Source organism: Podarcis vaucheri (assembly GCF_965113315.1).
Source record: "Podarcis vaucheri genome assembly, chromosome: 3".
Lineage (NCBI taxonomy): Eukaryota > Metazoa > Chordata > Lepidosauria > Squamata > Lacertidae > Podarcis > Podarcis vaucheri.
Window position 1 is genome coordinate 34558784 of NC_138761.1, and position 22249 is coordinate 34581032.

The 22249-nt window shown below is 43.6% G+C and overlaps 1 protein-coding gene and 1 long non-coding RNA gene across 4 annotated transcripts in view; one reads left to right on the forward strand and one right to left on the reverse strand.

Annotated features, from left to right (window-relative positions):
• LOC309527917 overlaps positions 1–22249 on the reverse strand; it is an 80449-nt gene that overhangs the window by 45669 nt on the left and 12531 nt on the right. The gene's annotated exons all lie outside the window — the stretch shown is intronic.
• Positions 1–22249, forward strand: part of CAPN13 (calpain 13) — an 89551-nt gene that overhangs the window by 44619 nt on the left and 22683 nt on the right. For all 3 annotated transcript variants that reach the window (XR_014217396.1, XM_082214828.1, XM_082214829.1), the window contains 5 exons: positions 3453–3527; positions 4201–4349; positions 7287–7441; positions 17686–17849; positions 19681–19717. Coding sequence is in view for 2 of the 3 variants with exons in the window: in XM_082214828.1 (XP_082070954.1) it covers positions 3453–3527; positions 4201–4349; positions 7287–7441; positions 17686–17849; positions 19681–19717 (580 nt within the window). In the remaining variant the exon portion in view is untranslated. The remainder of the gene's footprint in view (positions 1–3452; positions 3528–4200; positions 4350–7286; positions 7442–17685; positions 17850–19680; positions 19718–22249) is intronic.

The following is a 22249-nucleotide window of genomic DNA, read 5'->3' on the forward strand; positions in this document are numbered from 1 at the left end:
AGTATAGTATAGTATAGTATAGTATAGTATAGTTAGTATAGTATATTATAGTAATTTCCCAGGTTTTGCAAAGTTTAATTCTAATCTCAATACAGTTGAAATTTGGGTGGAGCAGGCTTAAACTGCATGGATCAATACAATTCTTGAATTCTGCTTGGTTAATGCTATGCATACAACACAATTATCACTTAATTATAAAGCTGCAGCTTGAGAATTAACACAGCTGGATAGCTATTGCAATGTCTGTGTGGTGGTATTGCTGAGAGGTAATATCAGCAGCTAAAGATGCAAAGAATTATTTCTTTATTAAAGTACATCCAGGGTCAGCCGTACCATTAGGCATAGTCAGATGGTCACCTCAGGCAGCTGGTTTCGGGTATCCTGAAAAGTCAGTACATTTTGAGTTATTTATTATTGTTGCATTTTTATTCTCGCAGAGGGAGAGAGGTGCTTGTAGGAGTTTCTGCCTCAGGCACCAAAATGATTTGGCAGGTCTTGGCTACTGTGCACCTTGACTTAGGGGCAGTGTGTGTGTGTGTGTGTGTGTGTGAGAGAGAGAGAGAGAGAGAGAGAGAGAGAGAGAGAGAGAGAGAGCACTTGCACCTGAGTGTGTGTGCACGTGGTGTGTGCTGCTTTGACTTTTGCAGCAAAATGCCAAAGTGCCATCCAGGACTATTGAAACCAACAGAAACTGTTTCATTCTCTTCGTTGTATGACATTCTAAGCACCAGAACAACAAAGTTGCATGATCAGGACATAAGAATGAAGTGTGTAGCTTCTTACTCCTGGCAATTTGTTCAGTGCCCATTCGTGGCTGAATGTTAAGCTTTGGGGGAAGAACTAAGCATTGAAAGAAACGAGTGACGCTTCTGAAATTCACCCCATCCAAATTTCCAAAGTAGAAGTGATGCATATGTACTCATCCATCACTCTCTCTTTCTTTTTTTAATTTATGAATTTTATATTGAGCTCTGTTCATACACTGCAGCTTTCAGCTACATGACTGTTTTTTGGGCTGTGTTTTATCAATCCGTTCATGCATAGCGGAACCAGGAGTGGAAGACAAGCTAATGAATTTATTCCCCCCCCCCATTAGATTTTCCCTGCCCCCAGTACTGATACACATATGCACATTGATAAAATGCTGCCCCAAAGCAATCACAATATCATACATATGGTAATGTACATATTGCAGTCTTCATGTGATTGAGCATTTCTATCAAGCTTCTCTTTTTTTTGTAGCATTTTATCAGTGCATCGGATTCAGATTTGTTTACTGTATTTTAGCAACCTGCCATCAAGCAGCTTCGGTGCATTCAGAACATTCAAAGTGATCTGTGCCAAGTTTTAATCCAAAATAGAATCACACATTCAAAAAGAACAGCAAATGCATGACACATAGCAAACCAATGCAAGTCTGTCAGTCTAATTTGCTTGGACCTGGGAGACCAGAGTTCAAATCTTCACTCTGCTATTAAGGTCTTAACCTGACTTACCTGTTTGTGAGGAAAAATGGAGTGGCAGAGAGAAGCATGTTGGGGATCTGAGGTGAGACCAGGGCCGTCTTTACCCGGGGGTGCAAGGGGTTCAGGACACCCGGGTGCTGAATTCTGGGGGGCGCCGGGCGCCCGCTGCTGAAGCTACCTAAGCTCTTAACTATCTCCTGTTATGAAATAAATAATTTTGATCAAGCTAGAAAAACAAAATACTGTACATATATACAGTGGTACCTCTGGTTACGTACTTAATTTGTTCCGGAGGTCTGTTCTTAACCTGAAACTGTTCCTAACCTGAGGTACCACTTTAGCTAATGGGGCCTCCTGCCGCTGCGCGATTTCTGTTCTCATCCTGAAGCAAAGTTCTTAACCCGAGGTACTATTTCTGGGTTAGGGGAGTCTGTAACCTGAAGCATATGTAACCTGAAGCGTATGTAACCCGAAGTACCACTGTACCTAAGTATTACCAAAATGTATACCTACTGTTTCACTAAAGGACTTCCGACTTTGTGGGCTCATTTACCAAAGACGTGCCACGCTGGTGCTGGTGCTTGTCATTCACAATGGCGGCGCCTGTCAGACTCAACGACGGCGTTTTCATTCTCAACAGTGCCGTGCACGCGAAATTAACTCTTACATCAAATTATTATGTTACGCATTGTATTGAGCTGCTATGTGGCAGTGGGGTCAGCAGCACCTTTGACACAACTGATGTTTCTTCTAAGCAGGTGCCTAAACAATACTTAGAAGTTTAAGTGTGGTAGTGTTAATTTGGGGGCTAAACTAAATTTGGGGGTGCTGGGCAGATGCGGTGCATATGCTAAAGACAGCGCTGGGTGACACACCCACGCAGTGGAAGTTGACCCCAGTTTCAGTCACCACACGGAGGCAGCTTAAGGTCCAAAATGGTTTACTGCTATAGAAGATTAGGCTTCAGTAATACAGATCCAGACATTTATAATTTACATACAGCTTGTTGGCTTTTGCCAGTCACACTTTTTGAAGCAACGTGTGAACCAAAACACAACGATCTTTTTGCAATTTGCACTTCTCTAAATTTTGCGCTACAGTTCCCCAATCAAGCAATGTGCCAAAAAAAATAAATGTGCCTGTTAGGAAAACGTGTGCATAAAAAGGCACATCTTGGTGAAAATAGCAAAAAGGATGCATTGCATTAGGGAGAATTGAATACACAAAAAATGTGTATATTAGGAGAAAAATGCCTTAAAAGGATGGCAAGTGCTTGTGAAGTTTTCTTTTTAAAAAATAAAAAAAAAATGAACTGATTCAATCGCAAACTGAAAGATTGTGAACTGTTCTTTAGTAAAATGTGTTTTAGACCACAGGAGCCTGCTTGTTGGAATTTTAAAGCAGGACTGTAGTAACGTTTTCTCTTAAACTGAGTCACCCTGTAGTTAAGACAGCTGGGGAAATGTAGTAAGCTTTAACTAGAGGGCTTGTGGGGTTTAGGTGATCCGATGTAGGACTTAGCAATGGTTAAGCTGTTTATTCTTTAGCTGTTTATTGTTTAGAGCAATGTTTAAAAGTTAAGCTGCATATTCATATTCTATTTTGTTTTCCATGTAACCCTTATTTGTCTACGTGCTCTTGATTTCTATTATGCTCGTATGTGGGTGTGGAGAGCTCAGTTGGTTAGAGCATGGTGCTGATAACGCCAAGGCTGCAGGTTCGATCCTCGTACGGGACAGCTGCATATCCCTGCATTGCAGGGGGTTGGACTAAATGAACCTCAGGGTCCCTTCCAACTCTTTGGTTCTATGATTCTGTGTTTCATAAACCGAAATGTGTTCACTGCTCTTCTGCTGGTGTATTTACAATGAACCTTTCCAAAGGGATTCCAGCTTGTCAGGCCCTGCTTGGTCACACCCATGTCACTCGTTTGGGCAAATTAGGAACCTAATTTTTAATTTCATATGGCCTTGTCCTCTTTTGTAGTTCCATGGAATGGGATCGAGTCCCGAAGCAATACAAGAAATCTCTGTATGAAGACAAGGATAACGGCGAGTTCTGGTATTAGCACAATTTGTCTTTCTGTGATTCTCTGTGCTCTAGATTTAAGGCCCCTAAGCTATAATAATCTCCATATGTTGCCATCTGGGCTTCTTCGGGAGAAAGTGTAGGATAAAAATTGAATTAATAATAAATAATCTTCTTGCAGTGAGCCACTCTTCTTTTCAGGGTCCTGCTACACTTATATTAAAGATGAGAGGCTGTATTCAACTCAATAAATATCTGTGTGGAACAATTTCAACTTGTACAAGGGGACTTTGCCCTTCCTCCCACAGCACATGACCCATGCCATCCCCAAAAATGCTCCAGAGAGCCGGGGGAAACCTTAGAACAGATTGCAGATTGGGGAGGAGAGGAAGGAAAGTACAACTGCACATGCAGAAGTTGTTCTGCTCTTGCAAAGTTCTATTTAGCGATAGGTTGATGAATGCAACCCCAGACTACAATTCGGTAAAGTTTTTTTCTAAGAAAAGGACCGTCAATCTATAGGCTGTTCACCACAAGCAACTGCCAACTGTTTTTGCCATTCATTTTCTAGCACCATGCAAATTCCGTTTCAAAAATATTTCAAGTCCTCAGGGCTGCAAAACCAGGATTGAAAATATATGTGTAGTTGTTGTACAATGTAGAAGTATGCAAAGCCTGCCTGAAAATTCATTTTCTCTTCCGTCAGGATGTCATATGAAGATTTCCAAGAACATTTTTTATTTTTGCATGTTTGCAATAATGTGCCAACCTTCCTAGACTTTGGAGTGCAGAGGAGCAACATGTGGTCTGTGCAAACGCATGTCGACAGATGGGTTCAAGGGCTCTCCCCAGAAGGTAAAAATAAGTATCCTTCCTTAATTATTTCCCTATTCTTTTTTCAAACAGTACGTTTCAAAATAGTAATTTCTTATCTGGACCTGAACTTAAAAAGTAAAATTTTAAACATAGCAATGTTTTATATTTCCATATTGCACCAATATTTAATTAACACAGGCTTGATTATAAAGACGTAGCACAATATTACATGCTCATAGTGGGTGGTAACATATAAATCTTGAATTTTACACTCTGGAGACAGACATCTGTAGATGACAATTGCCTATGACCTCTGTCCTTCTATAATCATGAGGTCCATCAAGCCTCAGCAGAACACTTGATCTGGCAATAAACCTAGTTTGTTTAATTGAGTTTTTGATCCATGCTTGTGAAATTAACTAACTGCAGTTCCCAAGGTTCTGCTCTAAAATTTCCTCTTCCACATTGGATTCCCAAATAATGTCCAGTGTTGCAGGGCAGTTGCTGTTCAGCAACAGAACCTACAGCTTCAATCCCAGACCTTGTTTTCTTTGCGAGATCTCAAATCTGAAATATACACATCGCATAAGAATTCTGCACAGAATTAGGCATGCTTAAGCCCACTGCAATCAACCTCCTATGCTATTATTTACATATTCCTATCCTTTTTCTGCTTAGTTGTCCCAATACTTAATTCGGTGGGGATCTAATATCTCCAGCCACTTTCTGTAAGCAGTGTCAACTGTTTATTTACGGATGTCCTGGTTATATGGCCAGGGGTGTAGCAAGGAGGCTGCAGTAGGTGCAGCCCACCCCTGGTGTCACCACTGAAGGAGGTGACAGAATGGTGGGCAGCACTCACCGCAGGGCCTGTAGTGCGCCTGAGCCACGCATCTCTCCTGGGAGTGATGCGGTGGCTTGAGCGTCCACAGGTTCCGCGCCTGCCCCAAAACGTCCGCCTGTTACCTCCCCCTCAGCTGTAGGGCGGCTGAGAGGGAGGAGGCAGGCAGACTCCTTGGAGACCCAGCAATGCCCCTGTGGGCAGCTGGCCCCGCCCCTGGGCGCAGGGCACATGCGCCGCCCCAGGCGCCCAATTGGTTTGCTCCGCTGCTGTATATGGCAAGTCTGGAGACTGACCACATTTTGAATTGTATTTGATGATAGCCCATGGATTCTCTTCAAGTTTTGCTTTAGGATATTTGGAATAACTCTATGTGGCTTATTTCCATGAAAGTGAATTTAGGATTGCAGCCTGGGCATGTTGTCTATGCATTGTGCGAAAGGGTTTCTATCTGAAGTCTAGATTCGTTAAACTTGTTATTATTCACCATATGAAAACAAAAATTAAAAGACAGCATGTGAAAACATACAAACAGCAAATGTCTTCACAATTTATATAACATAACAGCCATTTCTAAAATTGGTGTATGCATTCTGTTGTGGAATCTGAACCATTTTCTCTGTTCTTCAGAAAGACCACACTTTAATCAGTGCAGCTAATTTGCACATAATCATAACCATGGAAACTTTACACTTCTCTTCAATCAGTGTTGCTTTAGAATTTCCTCAGTTCTTTGCTAACATAATTTTATGGCTTGCTAAGAAATTCCTGTTTTCTCACCAAGTATATATATATTTTTATGTTCATGCTTTACAACCTTTATATACTATTTTCAGTCTTGTAAGAAATACATTGGAGCTTATATTTTATCCATAACGTGTTTTATTTTGTACTGTTGTGCTTCTTTAAAATTAAAAAATAAAGTTCTACTACTTGTGGTGTAAAACATAAGATGTTTTCATTTTTCTTATGTGCAGTTCCTCCTCTATCCAGAAATTTATCATTGTTTTATGCCAAAATCCAGCAACTAGTTATTTTTATATAGTAATTGTATAGAATTTAGTCTAAGTTGTTTTTGTGCAAGTGGAATAGACGTTCAATTTCACAATAAGACTTTGCTTCTCTCCCTGCCCCACAGAGCCCCCTACTGCTTCAAAATATGCTGTGGGGCAGTTGGGGGTCCTTCAGAGGAGATCTTGCAAGCACATGTGGCTGCAGGGTGGGGAGGAGTGGAAGAAAATGCTGCGCAAGCTTGTGGCGTAATCTGCTAGGGGCCATGTTCTGGTTTCTCTCACACCTTTCTGTCAATCCGTTGTCTTATCCTACCCATTCTTCCCCTTTGTCACCTGCATGAATTAGGCCAAGAGATGCAGATTGCCTCCACCTGATAGATAAGGATTGCAGCCTGCAACAATGCTACTGCTTCAGGAATCTCTGTTTAGCAGGGATCTCTGGCTGTATGCAGAGAATGTATTGCCTTCCTGTATTTGGTAGAACTGAGGATCAGGGCTTCTTATAAAGTAACCACTAATTGAATGTCTAAGGGATGCGGGTGGCACTGTGGTCTAAACCATTGGGCCTCTTGGGCTTGCCGATCAGAAGGTCGGGGGTTCGAATCCCCGTGACGGGGTGAGCTCCTGTCGCTTGGTCCCTGCTCCTGCCAACCTAGCAGTTCGAAAGCACGCCAAAAATGCAAGTAGATAAATAGGTACCACTCTGGTGGGAAGGTGTTTCCGTGCACTGCTCTGGTTTCGGTGTACCTTTGCACCAGAAGCAGCTTAGTCGTGCTGACCACATGACCCGGAAAAACTGTCTGCAGACAAACACCAGCTCCCTCGGCCAGTAAAGCGAGATGAGCACCGCAACCCCAGAGTTGTCTGCATCTGGATTTAACTGTCAGGGGTCCTTTACCTTTTTAAATTGAATGTCTAGCTTCCTGCAACAGGGCAGGTTAAGTGCCTGATAGAGACATTGACAGGCTGAAGGAATTGCCTTTCCCACAGGACCACGATCCTATGAAGGCATGCATGCAGCAGGCAGATGTAAAAGGAAGCGATAAAGGAGGGACATCTCACTTGATCCACACTACTCTGCTGGATGTGTCTGATAACAGAAATCATTGTTTTTCGCAACAGGTGCCTTTTCCAGAAATCCTCGGTATTTAATCCAGGTGCAGGATCCGGACATGAAAAATTCCAATGTTGTGGTATCACTGACACAGAAACTTGTAAATGATACAAGGAGTCCACAACGTCCAGAACCTCCAGGCATTCGTTTCGTAATACTCAAGGTAAATAACACCAAACAAGAACTGGTGTTCTGCTCATGCTTGAGCCTGGCCATCTGTATAAATTGTTCTACCCTCATGTGCTGGATTCAGCCGAAAACCAGCCATGTTTTGTCTCAAGATGGCTGGGAAATTCCAGGTTGCAATGGCATGGAAAGAGATAAACATTGCTGCCTCCTACCCAGTGCCCTAAACTACCCTTCCTCCCAAATGATGAGCGCCACATCATAGCTGTCAACTTTTCCCTTTTTTTTAAGGGAGATTCCCTTATTCCGAATAGGATTTATCACAAGAAAAGGGAAAAGTTGACAGCTATGCACCACACGCCCAGCTCTGCCCACATCTCTTTGCTTTCCCCCCTTGAGAATAGCTTTGCCTTTTCCCAATTATTTTCAAGTGATAGCTTTAGCACTGTCTCTGAAATGTAACGAAACCTATTTTTGCATTTCCGGGTCCTTCAGAGGCTGGAACGAGAACCTGTTTTGTTGGCTCTGTCTCTCCCATTCAACACCCACTGCAGAACTCCTGGATATTTTGGCAGGAGATGTAGATATGATTAGCCTCATTTACTCTGCATTAATTAATCTAGAATAACCACCACCACCACACCCCCGGCTTCCATCCTCAGAATAACTCGTATGGATTCAAGCCACCGCACAATGTGTAGTGACTTACGTAGTTTGGATATGGTTCAAACATGCTATAGAAAAGAAATTACCTAAATTAATCAATATAGGACTTGTTTCAGGAGGGGAAATGTTTAGGATGGTAGTTTTAGTGTGAAATATACCATTATTTTTATTTCTGAGATCTTAACACATCTCACCCCACCGCCGAAAATTATGGTGCCATTGATCTACTCCCCTTTTCCCTTAGCTACAAACATCCTATCTCTTTCCATCCCCTTCTGCAGCCATGAGAAGGTTCAATATATACTTGAGTTTTAAAGAATTCAGAAGTAATAATGTATACCATTGCCTTGGGAGAGGAGTTTTCTTGAAGTAGTGGTGCTCGCACTACACATTTAAAGCACGTTTATACCACTTTAGCAGTCATGGTTTGCCCCCTAGAATCCTGGGAAATGAAGTTACTCCTCATAGAACTATAATTCCCAGCACTCCTAATGAACTACAGTTCCAAGGATTCTTTGGGGGAAGAAGAAGAAGAAGAGTTTGGATTTGATGTCCCACTTTATCACTACCCTAAGGAGTCTCAAAACGGCTAACAATCTCCTTTCCCTTCCTCTCTGTGAGGGGAGTGGGGCTGAGAGACTTCAGAGAAGTATGACTAGCCCAAGGTCACCCAACAGCTGCATGTGGAGGAGCGGAGACACGAACCCGGTTCCCCAGATTACGAATCTACCGCTCTTAACCACTACACCACACTGGCTCTCTCAGCTATGGCTGCTGAAATAGTTCAAGAGTGCTTTAAATACATAGTGTGAATGAAGCTTCAGGTTAGGTAATTTCTCTCCCTACAAATAAAGATGCTTACACAGCCTCAGGTGGGCACTTCATTCCACGCTTAAGAATGTTAATTCAGGAATATACTGCTCTTGAGTGCAGCTGCAAGGCAAGAGCAGAATCTTTCCTTAGCCATTTGGCTGGAGGTTCTGATTTCTGTTGGTTTGAAAAAAGTTGAAAATTGTAAAGTGAAGTTGCAAGTGGAACCTGTGGCACATTCTAGAATAAAAGACCTCAGAAAGTGACACACAAAGTGTAACATTGAACAGCCCCTAAAAGCACCACAAAACAAAATTTAAAACATTTTAAAGCATGGGTAGGCAAACTAAGGCCCAGGGGCCTGGATCCGGCCCAATCACCTTCTAAATCCGGCCTGTGGGCAGACAGGGAATCAGCATGTTTTTACATGAGTAGAATGTGTCCTTTTATTTAAAATGCATCTCTGAGTTATTTGTGGAGCATAGGAATGCATTCTTTTTTTTTTTCTTCAAAATATAGTCTGGCCCCCCACAAGGTCTGAGGGACAGTGGACCGGCCCCCTGCTGAAAAAATTGCTGACCCCTGTTTTAAAGCATTCAAAACTGTTATAAATTTAGCATATAGCCAGCATGTAGACAATCAACAGCCTGGTTTATGAACGTTTGAAGTCCTGAAAACCATAGGGCTCTTGCTTCCCAGTATCCTGGTTTTGACTAAAATGGTGCCTGAACTCACCACCTGAGTTTGCCAATAGGAGTCCACCTTTCTTGAATTGACCAAAAGGGCAACACATTGGAATTAAGTAGATTGACCTAGTCTAATCTACAAGGTACTTGACCCCACACCACAAGAACGAACAGCGCAGACATTAGGAAGAATGTGTAAAGCATAGAGGAAAGTAATAACCCAATCTTGTAGGGAATGGCTGAGCAACCAGGACAGAATTTCCCAACCAGTCAGAAGCTCAACTGGCTGGAACTTTCCAGTAGTTGAATATGTGCATTCTCAGAGTTGCACAGTTGCTGTTAATTAAGCAGGCCACCATATTGACCTTGAGCTACTAGTCACTGCCAGATAACACAGTTGCACTCAATCCATGTTCTCATTCTCATTACTAAGAGCCAGAAACCAATTTTCTCTGCTGCCCGGAGGCCTGCAGAAATCAAACTTTGGTCAAGGCAGAAGCAGAAGAAAGGCTTTTCTTGACACTCCCTGTTTCCAATATTTTAAAGAGCCAGTAAGCATAATCAATAGGGCTGTTCTAATTTATTTTGTCTGTAATACTAGGCCTCATTGACCACTGGTGGGGCTTGCTTCCAAGTAAGCATCCCTAGACTCAGGATGTTTGGAGGGGGGGAAATAGAATATGCAACCAATCTAAAGCATGCCTATAATGGTGGGTTACAAGCATGAGACATTGAACTACACATTTCCACAAAGCTGGACTTTAAAAGGCAGTTAAAGGCATGTTTTCCTCACACATCTCGTTGGGATTACACAAAAGTAGCCTGTTTGTAGCTTTTCTTTGAGATCATATTAGATATGAGTCTCTGGCAGTGCTCTTGGGGTATCTTTTTCAGAATAATTATGTCTCTCCTGTTGTGCATCTCTAGCATCTCCTACTTTTCATTGTCAGTATTTATTTTCACTTAGAAAATGTTAATCTTGTCTTCAGGCAGTTGCAGTCTCAACTGGATTTACTGAGGCCTAATCTATGCAAGTCCCCTTCATGGATCACTGCCTTGCCGTGGCGAAGGGGCTTGAAGAACTCAGAGAAGCTATGAACTACGCCGAGCAGGGCACCCAAGATGAACAGGTCATAGTGGAGAGTTTTGACCAAACGTGATCCACCTGGAGTAGGAATCGGCAAGCCACTCCAGTATCCCTGCCAAGAAAACTCCATGGACAAAGACAACAGGCATATAAAAGTTATGACACTGGAAGATGAGCCCCTCAGGTCGGAAGGTGTCCAACATGCTACTGGGGAAGAGCGGAGGACAAGTACAAGTAGATCCAGAGCTGATGAAGCGGCTGGGCCAAAGCCGAAAGGACGCTCAGTTGTGGATATGCATGGAAGCGAAAGGAAAGTCCAATGCTGTAAAGAAAAATATTGCATAGGAACCTGGAATGTAAGAACCATGAACCTGGGTAAGTTGGATGTGGTCAAAAATGAGATGGCAAGAATAAATATTGACATCCTGGGCATCAGTGAGCTAAAATGGACAGGAATGGGCGAATTCAGTTCGGATGACTACCATATCTACTACTGTGGGCAAGAAACCCGTAAGAGAAATGGAGTGGCCCTCATAGTCAACAAAAGAGTGGCGAAAGCTGTACTGGGATGCAGTCTCAAAAATGATAGAATGATCTCGATACGAATCCAAGGCAGACCTTTTAACATCACAGTAATCCAAGTTTATGCACCAACTACTGGTGCTGAAGAAACTGAAATTGACCAGTTCTATGAAGACTTACAAAACCTTATCGAAGTGACACCAAAGAAGGATGTTCTGCTCATTATAGGGGATTGGAATGCTAAAGTAGGGAATCAAGAGATAAAAGGAACAACTGGCAAGTTTGGCCTTGGAGATCAAAACGAAGCAGGGCAAAGGCTAATAGAGTTCTGTCAAGAGAACAAGCTGGTCATCACAAACACGCTTTTCCAACAACACAAGAGACGACTCTACACATGGACATCCCCAGATGGGCAACATCGAAATCAGATTGATTATATTCTCTGCAGCCAAAGATGGAGAAGCTCTATACAGTCAGCAAAAACAAGACCTGGAGCTGACTGTGGCTCAGATCATCAGCTCCTTATAGCAAAATTCAAGCTTAAACTGAAGAAAGTAGGAAAAACCACTGGACAGGTAAGATACAATCTAAACCAAATCCCTTATGAATACACAGTGGAAGTGAGGAACAGGTTTAAGGATTTAGATTTGCTGGACAGAGTGCCTGAAGAACTATGGATGGAGGCTCGCAACATTATACAGGAGGCAGCAACTAAAACCATCCCAATGAAAAAGAAATGCAAGAAAGCAAAGTGGCTGTCCAACGAGGCCTTACAAATAGCGGGGGAGAGAAGGCAAGCAAAATGCGAGGGAGATAGTGAAAGATACAGGAAATTGAATGCAGATTTCCAAAGAACAGCAAGGAGAGACAAGAAGGCCTTCTTAAACGAGCAATGCAAAGAAATAGAGGAAAGCAACAGAACGGGAAGAACCAGAGATCTGTTCAAGAAAATCGGAAATATGAAAGGAACATTTCGTACAAAGATTACCATAATAAAGGACAAAAGTGGTAAAGATCTAACTGAAGCAGAAGACATCAAGAAGAGGTGGCAAGAATACACAGAGGAATTATACCAGAAAGATATGGATGTCTCGTACACCCCAGGTAGTGTGGTTGCTGACCTTGAGCCAGACATCCTGGAGAGTGAAGTCAAATGGGCCTTAGAAAGCACTGCAAATAACAAGGCCAGTGGAAGTGATGGTATTCCAGCTGAACTGTTTAAAATTTTAAAAGATGATGCTGTTAAGGTGCTACACTCAATATGCCAGCAAGTTTGGAAAACTCAGCAGTGGCCAGAGGATTGGAGAAGATCAGTCTACATTCCAATCCCAAAGAAAGGCAGTGCCAAAGAATGCTCCAACTACCGCACAATTTCACTCATTTCACATGCTAGCAAGATTATGCTTAAAATTCTACAAGGAAGGCTCAAGCAGTATGTGGACCGAGAACTCCCAGAAGTGCAAGCTGGATTTAGAAGAGGCAGAGGAACCAGAGACCAAATTGCAAACATGCGCTGGATTACGGAGAAAGCTAGAGAGTTCCAGAAAGACATCTACTTCTGCTTCATTGACTATGCAAAAGCCTTTGACTGTGTTGACCACAGCAAACTATGGCAAGTTCTTAAAGAAATGGGAGTGCCTGATCACCTCATCTGTCTCCTGCGAAATCTCTATGTGGGACAAGAAGCTACAGTTAGAACTGGATATGGAACAACTGATTGGTTCCAAATTGGGAAAGGAGTACGGCAAGGCTGTATATTGTCTCCCTGCTTATTTAACTTATATGCAGAATTCATCATGCGAAAGGCTGGGCTGGATGAATCCCAAGCCGGAATTAAGATTGCCGGAAGAAATATCAACAACCTCAGATATGCAGATGACACAACCTTGATGGCAGAAAGTGAAGAGGAATTAAAGAACCTTTTAATGAGGGTGAAAGAGGAGAGCGCAAAATATGGTCTGAAGCTCAACATCAAAAAAACGAAGATCATGGCCACTGGGCCCATCACCTCCTGGCAAATAGATGGGGAAGAAATGGAGGCAGTGAGAGATTTTACTTTCTTGGGCTCCATGATCAGTGCAGATGGTGACAGCAGTCACGAAATTAAAAGACGCCTGCTCCTTGGGAGAAAGGCGATGGCAAACCTAGACAACATCTTAAAAAGCAGAGACATCACCTTGCCAACAAAGGTCCGTATAGTAAAAGCCATGGTTTTCCCAGTAGTGATGTATGGAAGTGAGAGCTGGACCATAAAGAAGGCTGATCGCCGAAGAATTGATGCTTTTGAATTATGGTGCTGGAGGAGACTCTTGAGAGTCCCATGGACTGCAAGAAGATCAAACCTCTCCATTCTGAAGGAAATCAGCCCTGAGTGCTCACTGGAAGGACAGATCGTGAAGCTGAGGCTGCAATACTTTGGCCACCTCATGAGAAGAGAAGACTCCCTGGAAAAGACCCTGATGTTGGGAAAGATGGAGGGCACAAGGAGAAGGGGACGACAGAGAATGAGATGGTTGGATGGTGTTCTTGAAGCTACTAGCATGAGTTTGATCAAACTGCGGGAGGCAGTGGAGGACAGAAGTGCCTGGCGTGCTCTGGTCCATGGGGTCACGAAGAGTCGGACACGACTAAACGACTAAACAACAACAACAATCTATGCAAGTAGTTTCCAGGGGTGGTACCCCATGAGGCAATTCTGTTAGTGAAATGACTGTTAGTGAAAGAACCATGGCTGCATCCTGGAACTTCGCCTCCTCCTCCTTCTCCCTGTACTCCCCCCAGATCTGTTCTGGAAGTTCCCTTAACCCTAAGTAGCAGATTTGGGGAGGAAATGTGGGACACACATGGAGAGGAGAGGGAGCAGCTTGCCATTGTTCCTGCTCCTGTGTGCAGTCTACCCTCCAGACACAGCCCATGAGGGTTGGTATGTCAAGGATCAATACAGGTTCTTTGTTTGTGAACAACTCAGTTTCATTCCTACTTATAGCCTGCTTTGAAAGTAGCCTCTGATAAGGTGCTTCCAAAATGTGAGGAGACCTTGGAAGTATCCTCTGCCATAAGAAGAGGGGCTTGGACAAGAAAGGTTGAGGAGAGTCTCCAGCACACAGAAATGAGTTCAAGAACCCAAGAGGTAGCTTAAGATCTCTGTGCAGAAGTCCTTGTCCATCTGTCTTGGAGGCTTTAGTTGAGATTCCTGCATAGCAGGGGGTTGGACTAGATGACCCTCGGGGTACCTTCCAACTCTACAATTCTATAATCCTTAGGTGAGGTGTTTGCACAGCCGCCTATAATTTTTTAGGTTTGTATATTAAACACGTCTGCTTGATGCTAGTCATGGGGAGGAAACAGCAAGAAGCAGCACAGAGTAAACAGGAAATGTTATCTGATCCAAGAGAGGTATAATTAGCACTAAAATAATTAATTGAGTAATCAATTTCGTTAACTTATTCATTAAGCACAGATTAAAAAATATGGGGTTTTAATTAGATTTTAACTGGACTATCCCCGAGAAGGATATTTAGTGCTAATAGCATTCTTGTAAATGTTCCATGTCTGGGGGTCTCAGGAGCATTTTACCGTAGATTTAGTTTCTCCCCCCCCCCCCGAACCATAGTAAGAGCCCCTGCTGCCTTAGAGTTCACTCTTACCAAAGAGGCAAGTGCTATGTTATGAGAACACATGACCCGGTTGATGTGCCCAATCTGGCTAGAATCAATGTGGGTGGACAGGGGGAAACAGCAAGAGAATACCCCTCCCTTCCCACAGACACATTTAAAAGGAAGCCACTATAGAGAAGGTCCGTTCTCATGTTGCTACCCTCCGGACCTCTCATGGAGGAGGGGCACATAGAAGGGCCTCAAATAATGAGCGCAGAGTCTGGGACGGTTTATATGGGGAGAGGCTGCCCTTCAGATGGTCCTTCACCAGCTCTTTCTGTCCACTGGGATTCTCCTCAGGCCACCTGCCCTCTTTAAGCACTTTTGTGTCCCTGTCTGATGCCTCTTGCTTGCCTGGAAGGAGAATGGAGAGGTGTGTGGCATGTCTGTGAGTAGAAACCTCTGACCTTCTTGCATGGCTGGAATATAACTTCCTGCAAGAAGGTGAGACTTGCATCCATTGCTCTGTCCTCTTGTCCATCTGGCCTTGCCCTAGTTTGTGGCTCCCAGAAGATTTCCCGCAAGAGGTTGCATCCCTTGTGCTGAAAAGCTTTCTCCACCCTTGCTTGTACATAATGTATACAATGTTTTTGGTACAATGACCAGTATATGTGGGAATAAGACTCCTTTAAGAACTGGGCTGGAAGGAGTGGTAATAATAATAATAATAATAATAATAATAATAATAATAATAATAATAATTTATTTATACCCCGCCCATACCCAGCCACTCTGGGCAGCTCCCAATTGAGTGTTAAAAACAATACAGCATTAAATATTAAAAACTTCCCTAAATAGGGCTGCCTTCAGATGTGTTTTAAAAATAGGATAGCTGCTTATTTCCTTGACATCTGATGGGAGGGCGTTCCACAGGGCGGGTGCCACTACCAAGAAGGCCCTCTGCCTGGTTCCCTGTAACCTCACTTCTTGCAACGAGGGAACTGCCAGAAGGCGCTCAGCGCTGGATCTCAGTGTCCAGGCTGAATGATGGTGGTGGAGACACTCCTTCAGGTATACCGGACCGAGGCCGTTTAGGGCTTTAAAGGTCAGCACCAAAACTTTGAATTGGGCTCGGAAATGCACTGGGAGCCAATGCAGATCTCTCAGGACCGGTGTTATATGGTCCTGGAGGCCACTCCTAGTCACCAGTCTAGCTGCCGCATTCTGGATTAGTCCCTAACTAATGGCATGATGTGGTTGCTGTAAAGATTGCCTTTCTCCACGATGTTATGGATGACAATAACACAATGGATGACATTGGACACTGTGTCCAATGAATAATTATTTCACGTTTCATCCTAGACAAAGATCTTGATCTTTCCAATTGCCTAAAAGATCTAAGACATGCCAGGTTTGGTTAGTGGGGGAAATACAAAGGTGTGATGATGCATGTACTGTCAGTTGCTCAGTGCAGGGGACTTGGAGAAAGGATTTTCTCTTTGTAGCAATGATTCTTCAGCCTGTGTTACAAAGACATGGGACGATTGGTTGAAAACATTGTTATAAACATCATTATAAAGGCACTCTGAATGTCTCAATGACAAAAGAAATTCTTAAATATAAATGACTCCATTAGGTCCGAAAGAACTGTCTTCATTTAGGTTTGCTGAAGTTTTAATCCATCGTGCCTCGAAGTCCAAATGCCTGCCATGCCCCCCGCTTTCTCTTTGCAAGACAGCAGTTTATATTCTCCCCCCACCCTTTCCAAAGGCATGGCTCATAAATTATTGTGCCACACTGTGAAACCACTCTAAATGGGATTTATACACTCCAGTGTATTTGTAAGAATATGTTTAGTAAGGGTTTTTATTATGCTGTCTTTATGTGTCATCACAATAATAGCTGTTGCATTTTATTTATTGCTCCAGCTTGATGAAAATATTGGAACAGCAACAAATGTGACAGGATACGACATATTCTTATGAGAATGGATATCAGGTTCATAGTCTGTGCCAGAGCTGTAGCAAGCATATGGTCATGGAATCTGTGTTTGTGTGGGTTCCATATATGGAGGTTCACCAAAGATTTCCTGAGTTCAGCAATGGAAGAAGAATTCAGGTTGCTTCTCATGTTAATGCAAATCTACCTAATTCACGCTTCCAAAAGCAATGCACACCTAAAAATGTAGCCACCCTTTGAAATCCACGCTTGCCTGAATTATTCAGTGCAATTCACCACCCCAATCCCCTCCCCAACAAGTACAAAAATATGCATATTAGGGGAAAGTATGCATTGTGAAATAACAAACCCAAGTTAGGAAAGATGGCTTGCGGAATTGTGAATTTCAGGAGGAATGCCCATCAAAATTATGGTACATTTCTGAGGACTTAAAAAACAACAACCAAGTACACAAAAGGATATTGAAATGTGGCCAAATGAATTTAAACTGGAAAAATGAGAAACTGAGAGAAATCAAGACTGAATCATCCATCCCTAGTTGAGTGTTTTCCCTATGGGACCATGAATTCAGTTCACCAGCACTCCTGCTGTTTACTTTTGGAGGAAGAACAACTAAGTTAGGTGCCTCTGATCTTGCAGAAGATTAGAAAAAGAGAGTTGAAATGTACCTTGAAGGTCATCTAGTGTAGCTCTGTTCCAACGCAGGAAATCCTCTCTGTTTCAATATCTTTGATAAGAGGCCATCCAAACTCCATTTAAAATCCTCCCCTTTCTGAGGCAGTTTGTTCTTCTGTCTAACAGTTTGTACTATCATCAGCAAGTTGTTATCCTTTCTCCAACTCATTTCTACCCTTGATTGACCTGCATAATGTATTTTAAAAATTAGAGGATGACATTCTGTGATAGTTACTTCAGAATTCCTGCTCATTTCTTCTCACGCTATATTGCTTCTCAGGACAGAACCTCCGTTTACAACAAGGGATTCATAAAACAACGCGATGTCACTAGGATATTTCAGTTGAGACCTGGGACCTACACCATTATTCCAGAAATATCACAAGGAGGCCAAGAGTCAGAGTTCATTCTACGAATCTTTCTAAAGAACCAAACCAACTACAGGTATGTAGACAGGCATTCAGGCCTGTTCTCATCATGAGCCAGCGTCTCTTTACCAATGTTTTCTTCTCTTCCATTCCCCAGCTTATGAGTGATCACTTTCACCATGCATGCAGATATGTCCCCGAAACTGAGCTCATTAACAGTATCTATTGTTTAAAGGACTCTTGTCTTATTTTTTATGGGGGTGGTGAAGGGTGCTCTGAGCCATAGGAGTAGGGCAAGACCAGATCTCCCCCAGGAGTGGGAGACGATAGCTCCCCAGCTCTCTCCTCTCAGCTAGGTTGTGGATTGTGGCCTAAGAATGTGACAGTAGCTTCAAACTGAGCAGAAGACTGTCGGAAGAGAGCTGGTTGTTTTAACACTTTCCATCCCAGCCATTTGTCTGCCCCAAACCCACCCATCCCAATTGCTTTATTTCCAAGAGAAAATATATGCGCACACTGAATCTTTACACTCTTGGGGAGAAAAGCATATCTCTCTCTCTCTCTCTCTCTCTCTCTCTCTCTCTCTGTGTGTGTGATTTTGAGCCACCAAAAGGCTGGGAAGAAAGACCCTCTCTTAGATCTACCCCCCTCACTGGTCCTCTGCATATCCTTTATCTGAAAAAGAATGCCCTTGATGAAATACCGTATATACTTGAGTATAAGCCGACCCGAATATAAGCCGAAGCACCTAATTTCACCACAAAAAACTGGGAAAACTTATTGACTCAAGTATAAGTCAGTTCACCACACCAGAAACCTGGTGGTGGCGGCAGCAGTAGAGGAAGAACAAGCAGCCCTGTTGTAAATAAAAATATGCCCTTTTCCCTTATGGGGTATCCAAGAGCCCATATAGAGTCCTTACATAGGTTCCCTATTGGTAGGAGAAAATAACAGAGGCCAACCAGAGAATATTGAGAAGCAAAGCAGCTAGTAAGCTTGATCTTTATTGATCTGTTGCAACAGGGTACTCCCCTCACACGCAGGAGAGGAAGAGGACCCAGAACAATGGCGTGCAAGGCCTTATAAAGACTTTTGAAATTCCCATTCTCTAGATCAAGACCACCCCCAGAAACATTATGCATACATCACAGAAGGGGTGTAACCTAAGACCACCCCTCAGATACATCCCACCTACATCACAGAAATTTAAATGTTGTTTTTCTCTTGTCCTTGTTTATCTCCTGTCTGGCAAGTTACTTGATTGGATTGCCTGGGGAGCCTGGCCATTCTTTTGTAGTGGTAAAATACTTATTTCCTGGGCCAGGTCACAGGCTCACACCTTATTCAAACAGACATATCCTTGAGACAATGGGGAGGCAGGGAAAGGATTTGGTCAGTTTAGGAATCAAAATGGTTCCAGGTTGGCTTTCCTGTGTTGATCTATGTATGTGCAGTTATGAATATTACCATATATCTAAGACCATAAAATTCCTATCACAGCCCCAAAGGGCTGCTTTCGGGCTGCTCGTTCCTCCGCCACCACCGCCGCTGACAGTGGCAAAGGTGGAGGAGGAGGAAGGAGCAGCCCGAAAGGACCCTCATTTGAGTATAAGCCAAGGGGAGATTTTTCAGCATAAAAAATGTGCTGAAAAAGTCGGCTTATATACGGTAATCATGGGTTTAATTTGTAGGTCTACCTGTGCTGCATTCTGGCGTGGTAAGTTAACTGTGCACCATACAACACAATTTCCAGACTCCTCCAGCCTTCTCTTCCCATAGAAAAAAGTATCTCTGCTGCAGGCCTGCCAGGGAACCTGAATTCAGTATTCACTGTTTAACTAGCAACACAAACGTCTTGTTCTAGCCTAATGCAGTTCTCTCTTTTTCTTCTTCCTTTTGTTTATTAGGGCACCAAATACTGAGCTGAGTCCAGCGGTAACAGAGGTATGTAGGTGTAGAAAGTGGTGTTGCCTTTAAATGTGAAGCACTGACATACGCTGTGTGCCTTCTACTTATTGGAAGCCTGGATCCAGAACTGAATTGACTCAATCTGGCCCAATTCGGATAGTTCAGTTCAAGACAGCCCTAGATCAACCTGCATTGGCTTGGCCCATTGAGACCTCACCAGGGCAGTCAAAAGGTAGGGCAGTCAGCTGGCAGGAGTGAAGGAGAGGCAGGTAGCCTGAGGGTTCAAGGTCACGGGGTGACCTTGGGCCTGTCACCATCTCTTATCCTAGCCTACCTCTCAGGGCCGTTGTGAGGATAAAGCGAGGAGGAGGAGAGGTATGAACACCACCTTGAGCTCTAATAATAATAATAATAATAATAATAATAATAATAATAATAATAATAATAGTTTATTACTTATACTCCACCCATCTGACTGGGCCTCCCCAGCCACTCTGGGTTGCTCCCAACAGAATATTAAAACATGATAAAACATCAAACATTAAAAACTTCCCTAAACACCTTCAGATGTTTTTTAAAAGTCAGATACAGTGGTACCTCAGGTTATATACACTTCAGGTTACATATGCTTCAGGTTACAGAGTCCACTAACCCAGAAATATTACCTCGGGTTAAGAACTTTGCTTCAGGATGAGAACAGAAATCGTGCAGCGGCGGTGCAGCAGCAGGAGGAGGCCCCATTAGCTAAAGTGGTGCTTCAGGTTAAGAACAGTTTCAGGTTAAGAACAGACCTCCAGAACGAATTAAGTTCTTAACCCGAGGTACCACTGTAGTTGTTTATTTCCTTGACATCTGATGGGAGGGTGTTCCACAGGGCAGGTGCCACTACCGAGAAGGCCCTCTGCCTGGTTCCCTGTAACCTCACTTCTCGCAGTGAGGGAACCGCCAGAAGGCCCTCGGAGCTGGACCTCAGTGTCCAGACTGAATGATCGGGTGGAGACTCTTCTTCAGGTATACAGGGCCAAGGCCATGTAGGGCTTTAAAGGTCAGCACCAACACTTCGAATTGTTCTCAGAAACATACTGGGAGCCAATGAAGGTCTTCAAAGGTAGCCCCATGTAGAACACATTGCAGTAGTCCAAGCAGGAGATAACCAGAGTATGTTCCACTCTGGCAAGATAGTCTGCGGGCAGGTAGGGTCTCAGCCTGAGTACCAGATGGAGATGACAGACAGCTGCCCTGGACACAGAATTGACCTGCACCTCCATGGGCAGCTGTGAATCCAAAATGACTCCCAGGCTGTGCACCTGGTCCTGAAGGGAAGGTAGGACATAAATGTAATAATAAATAGAATTCTGTTCTTCTGCCTGCAGGGATCTGCTTTGCCAGCATGTTCCACGAAGCAAAGCAGCACCCAATAGGACTGACTACTTCCCCCCAAACCCCCACTCCACAGGTTTAATTTAATTTAGGAGTTTAATTTAAACCCCTAATTAAACATGTAGTGGGGAGGGGAGGGGAGAAGGCACAGCATCTTCTGTTTCCCCTGCTCCCTCCAAATGGCATATTTCATAAGGGTTTTAAACCCTGACAAGGCATGCAGATGAGTGGGGGGAGGGGAATGCAGCACCCCCTTCTTCCCCTACCTCCATCCTGACCTTGTGTTTAATTATGGTTTAAAAACATTAGGTAAGGGGCCCAAATTCATTTGGGTCCAGTTGGCCCTTGGGTGGATCAGGGCCTATGTGAAGCATCAGATCAGGCCCTAGGTTGTGAGCGTCTAACTCAGGCACAGGCAAACTCTGGCCCTCCAGATGTTTGGGACTACAATCCCCATCATCCCTGACCACTGGTCCTGTTAGCTAGGGATGGTGGGAATTGTAGTCCCAAACATCTGGAGGGCCAGAGTTTGCCTATGCCTGGTCTAACTGAAATCTTACCCATTTACTCTGCTACAACTAATGGGCTATCAGGAGTGCCATCTTGGCCCTGAGACTGTGGGTGCCCAAGGCCATGGGTGCCATGCCCTGGCAGCAGAATATGTGGGTTCCTGGCCTCTTCATGGGTGCTCAGACACCACGGGCCCCAGGGAGTTGGCATCTATGTGGGCCATACGGTCATACCTTCCAACATGTACCAGAGGCAAATTGGGGGGGGTGTCTTTCAGGGCTGCGATCTTGCAGGAGTCAGGTGACTCAAGAGAGAGCATGGCCCCCCAAAACAGGATGTCCCAATTAAATCAGGACAGTTGAGGGGTATGTACTGCACACCAGGAAAACAGATTCTGTGGCCCTGCAGATGTTGGTAGACTATACCTCCAATCATCTTCGACCATTTGCCATCTGGAGGGCCACAAACATCTGGAGGGCCACAGACTGAATGCCATGTATTTGAAGGTCCATCTGTGATACTCAATATCTAAGAAGAAAATATAACGCTCTTAGCATTGTTGGGGTTGCTCTGAAAAACACAGTATCTGGATCTTGCTAGTGTCAAGGGACCTGCTTCTAATTTGTGTCAAGTATATTCAAATCAACCCCCCCCCCCATCTTTGGAACCATTTATACC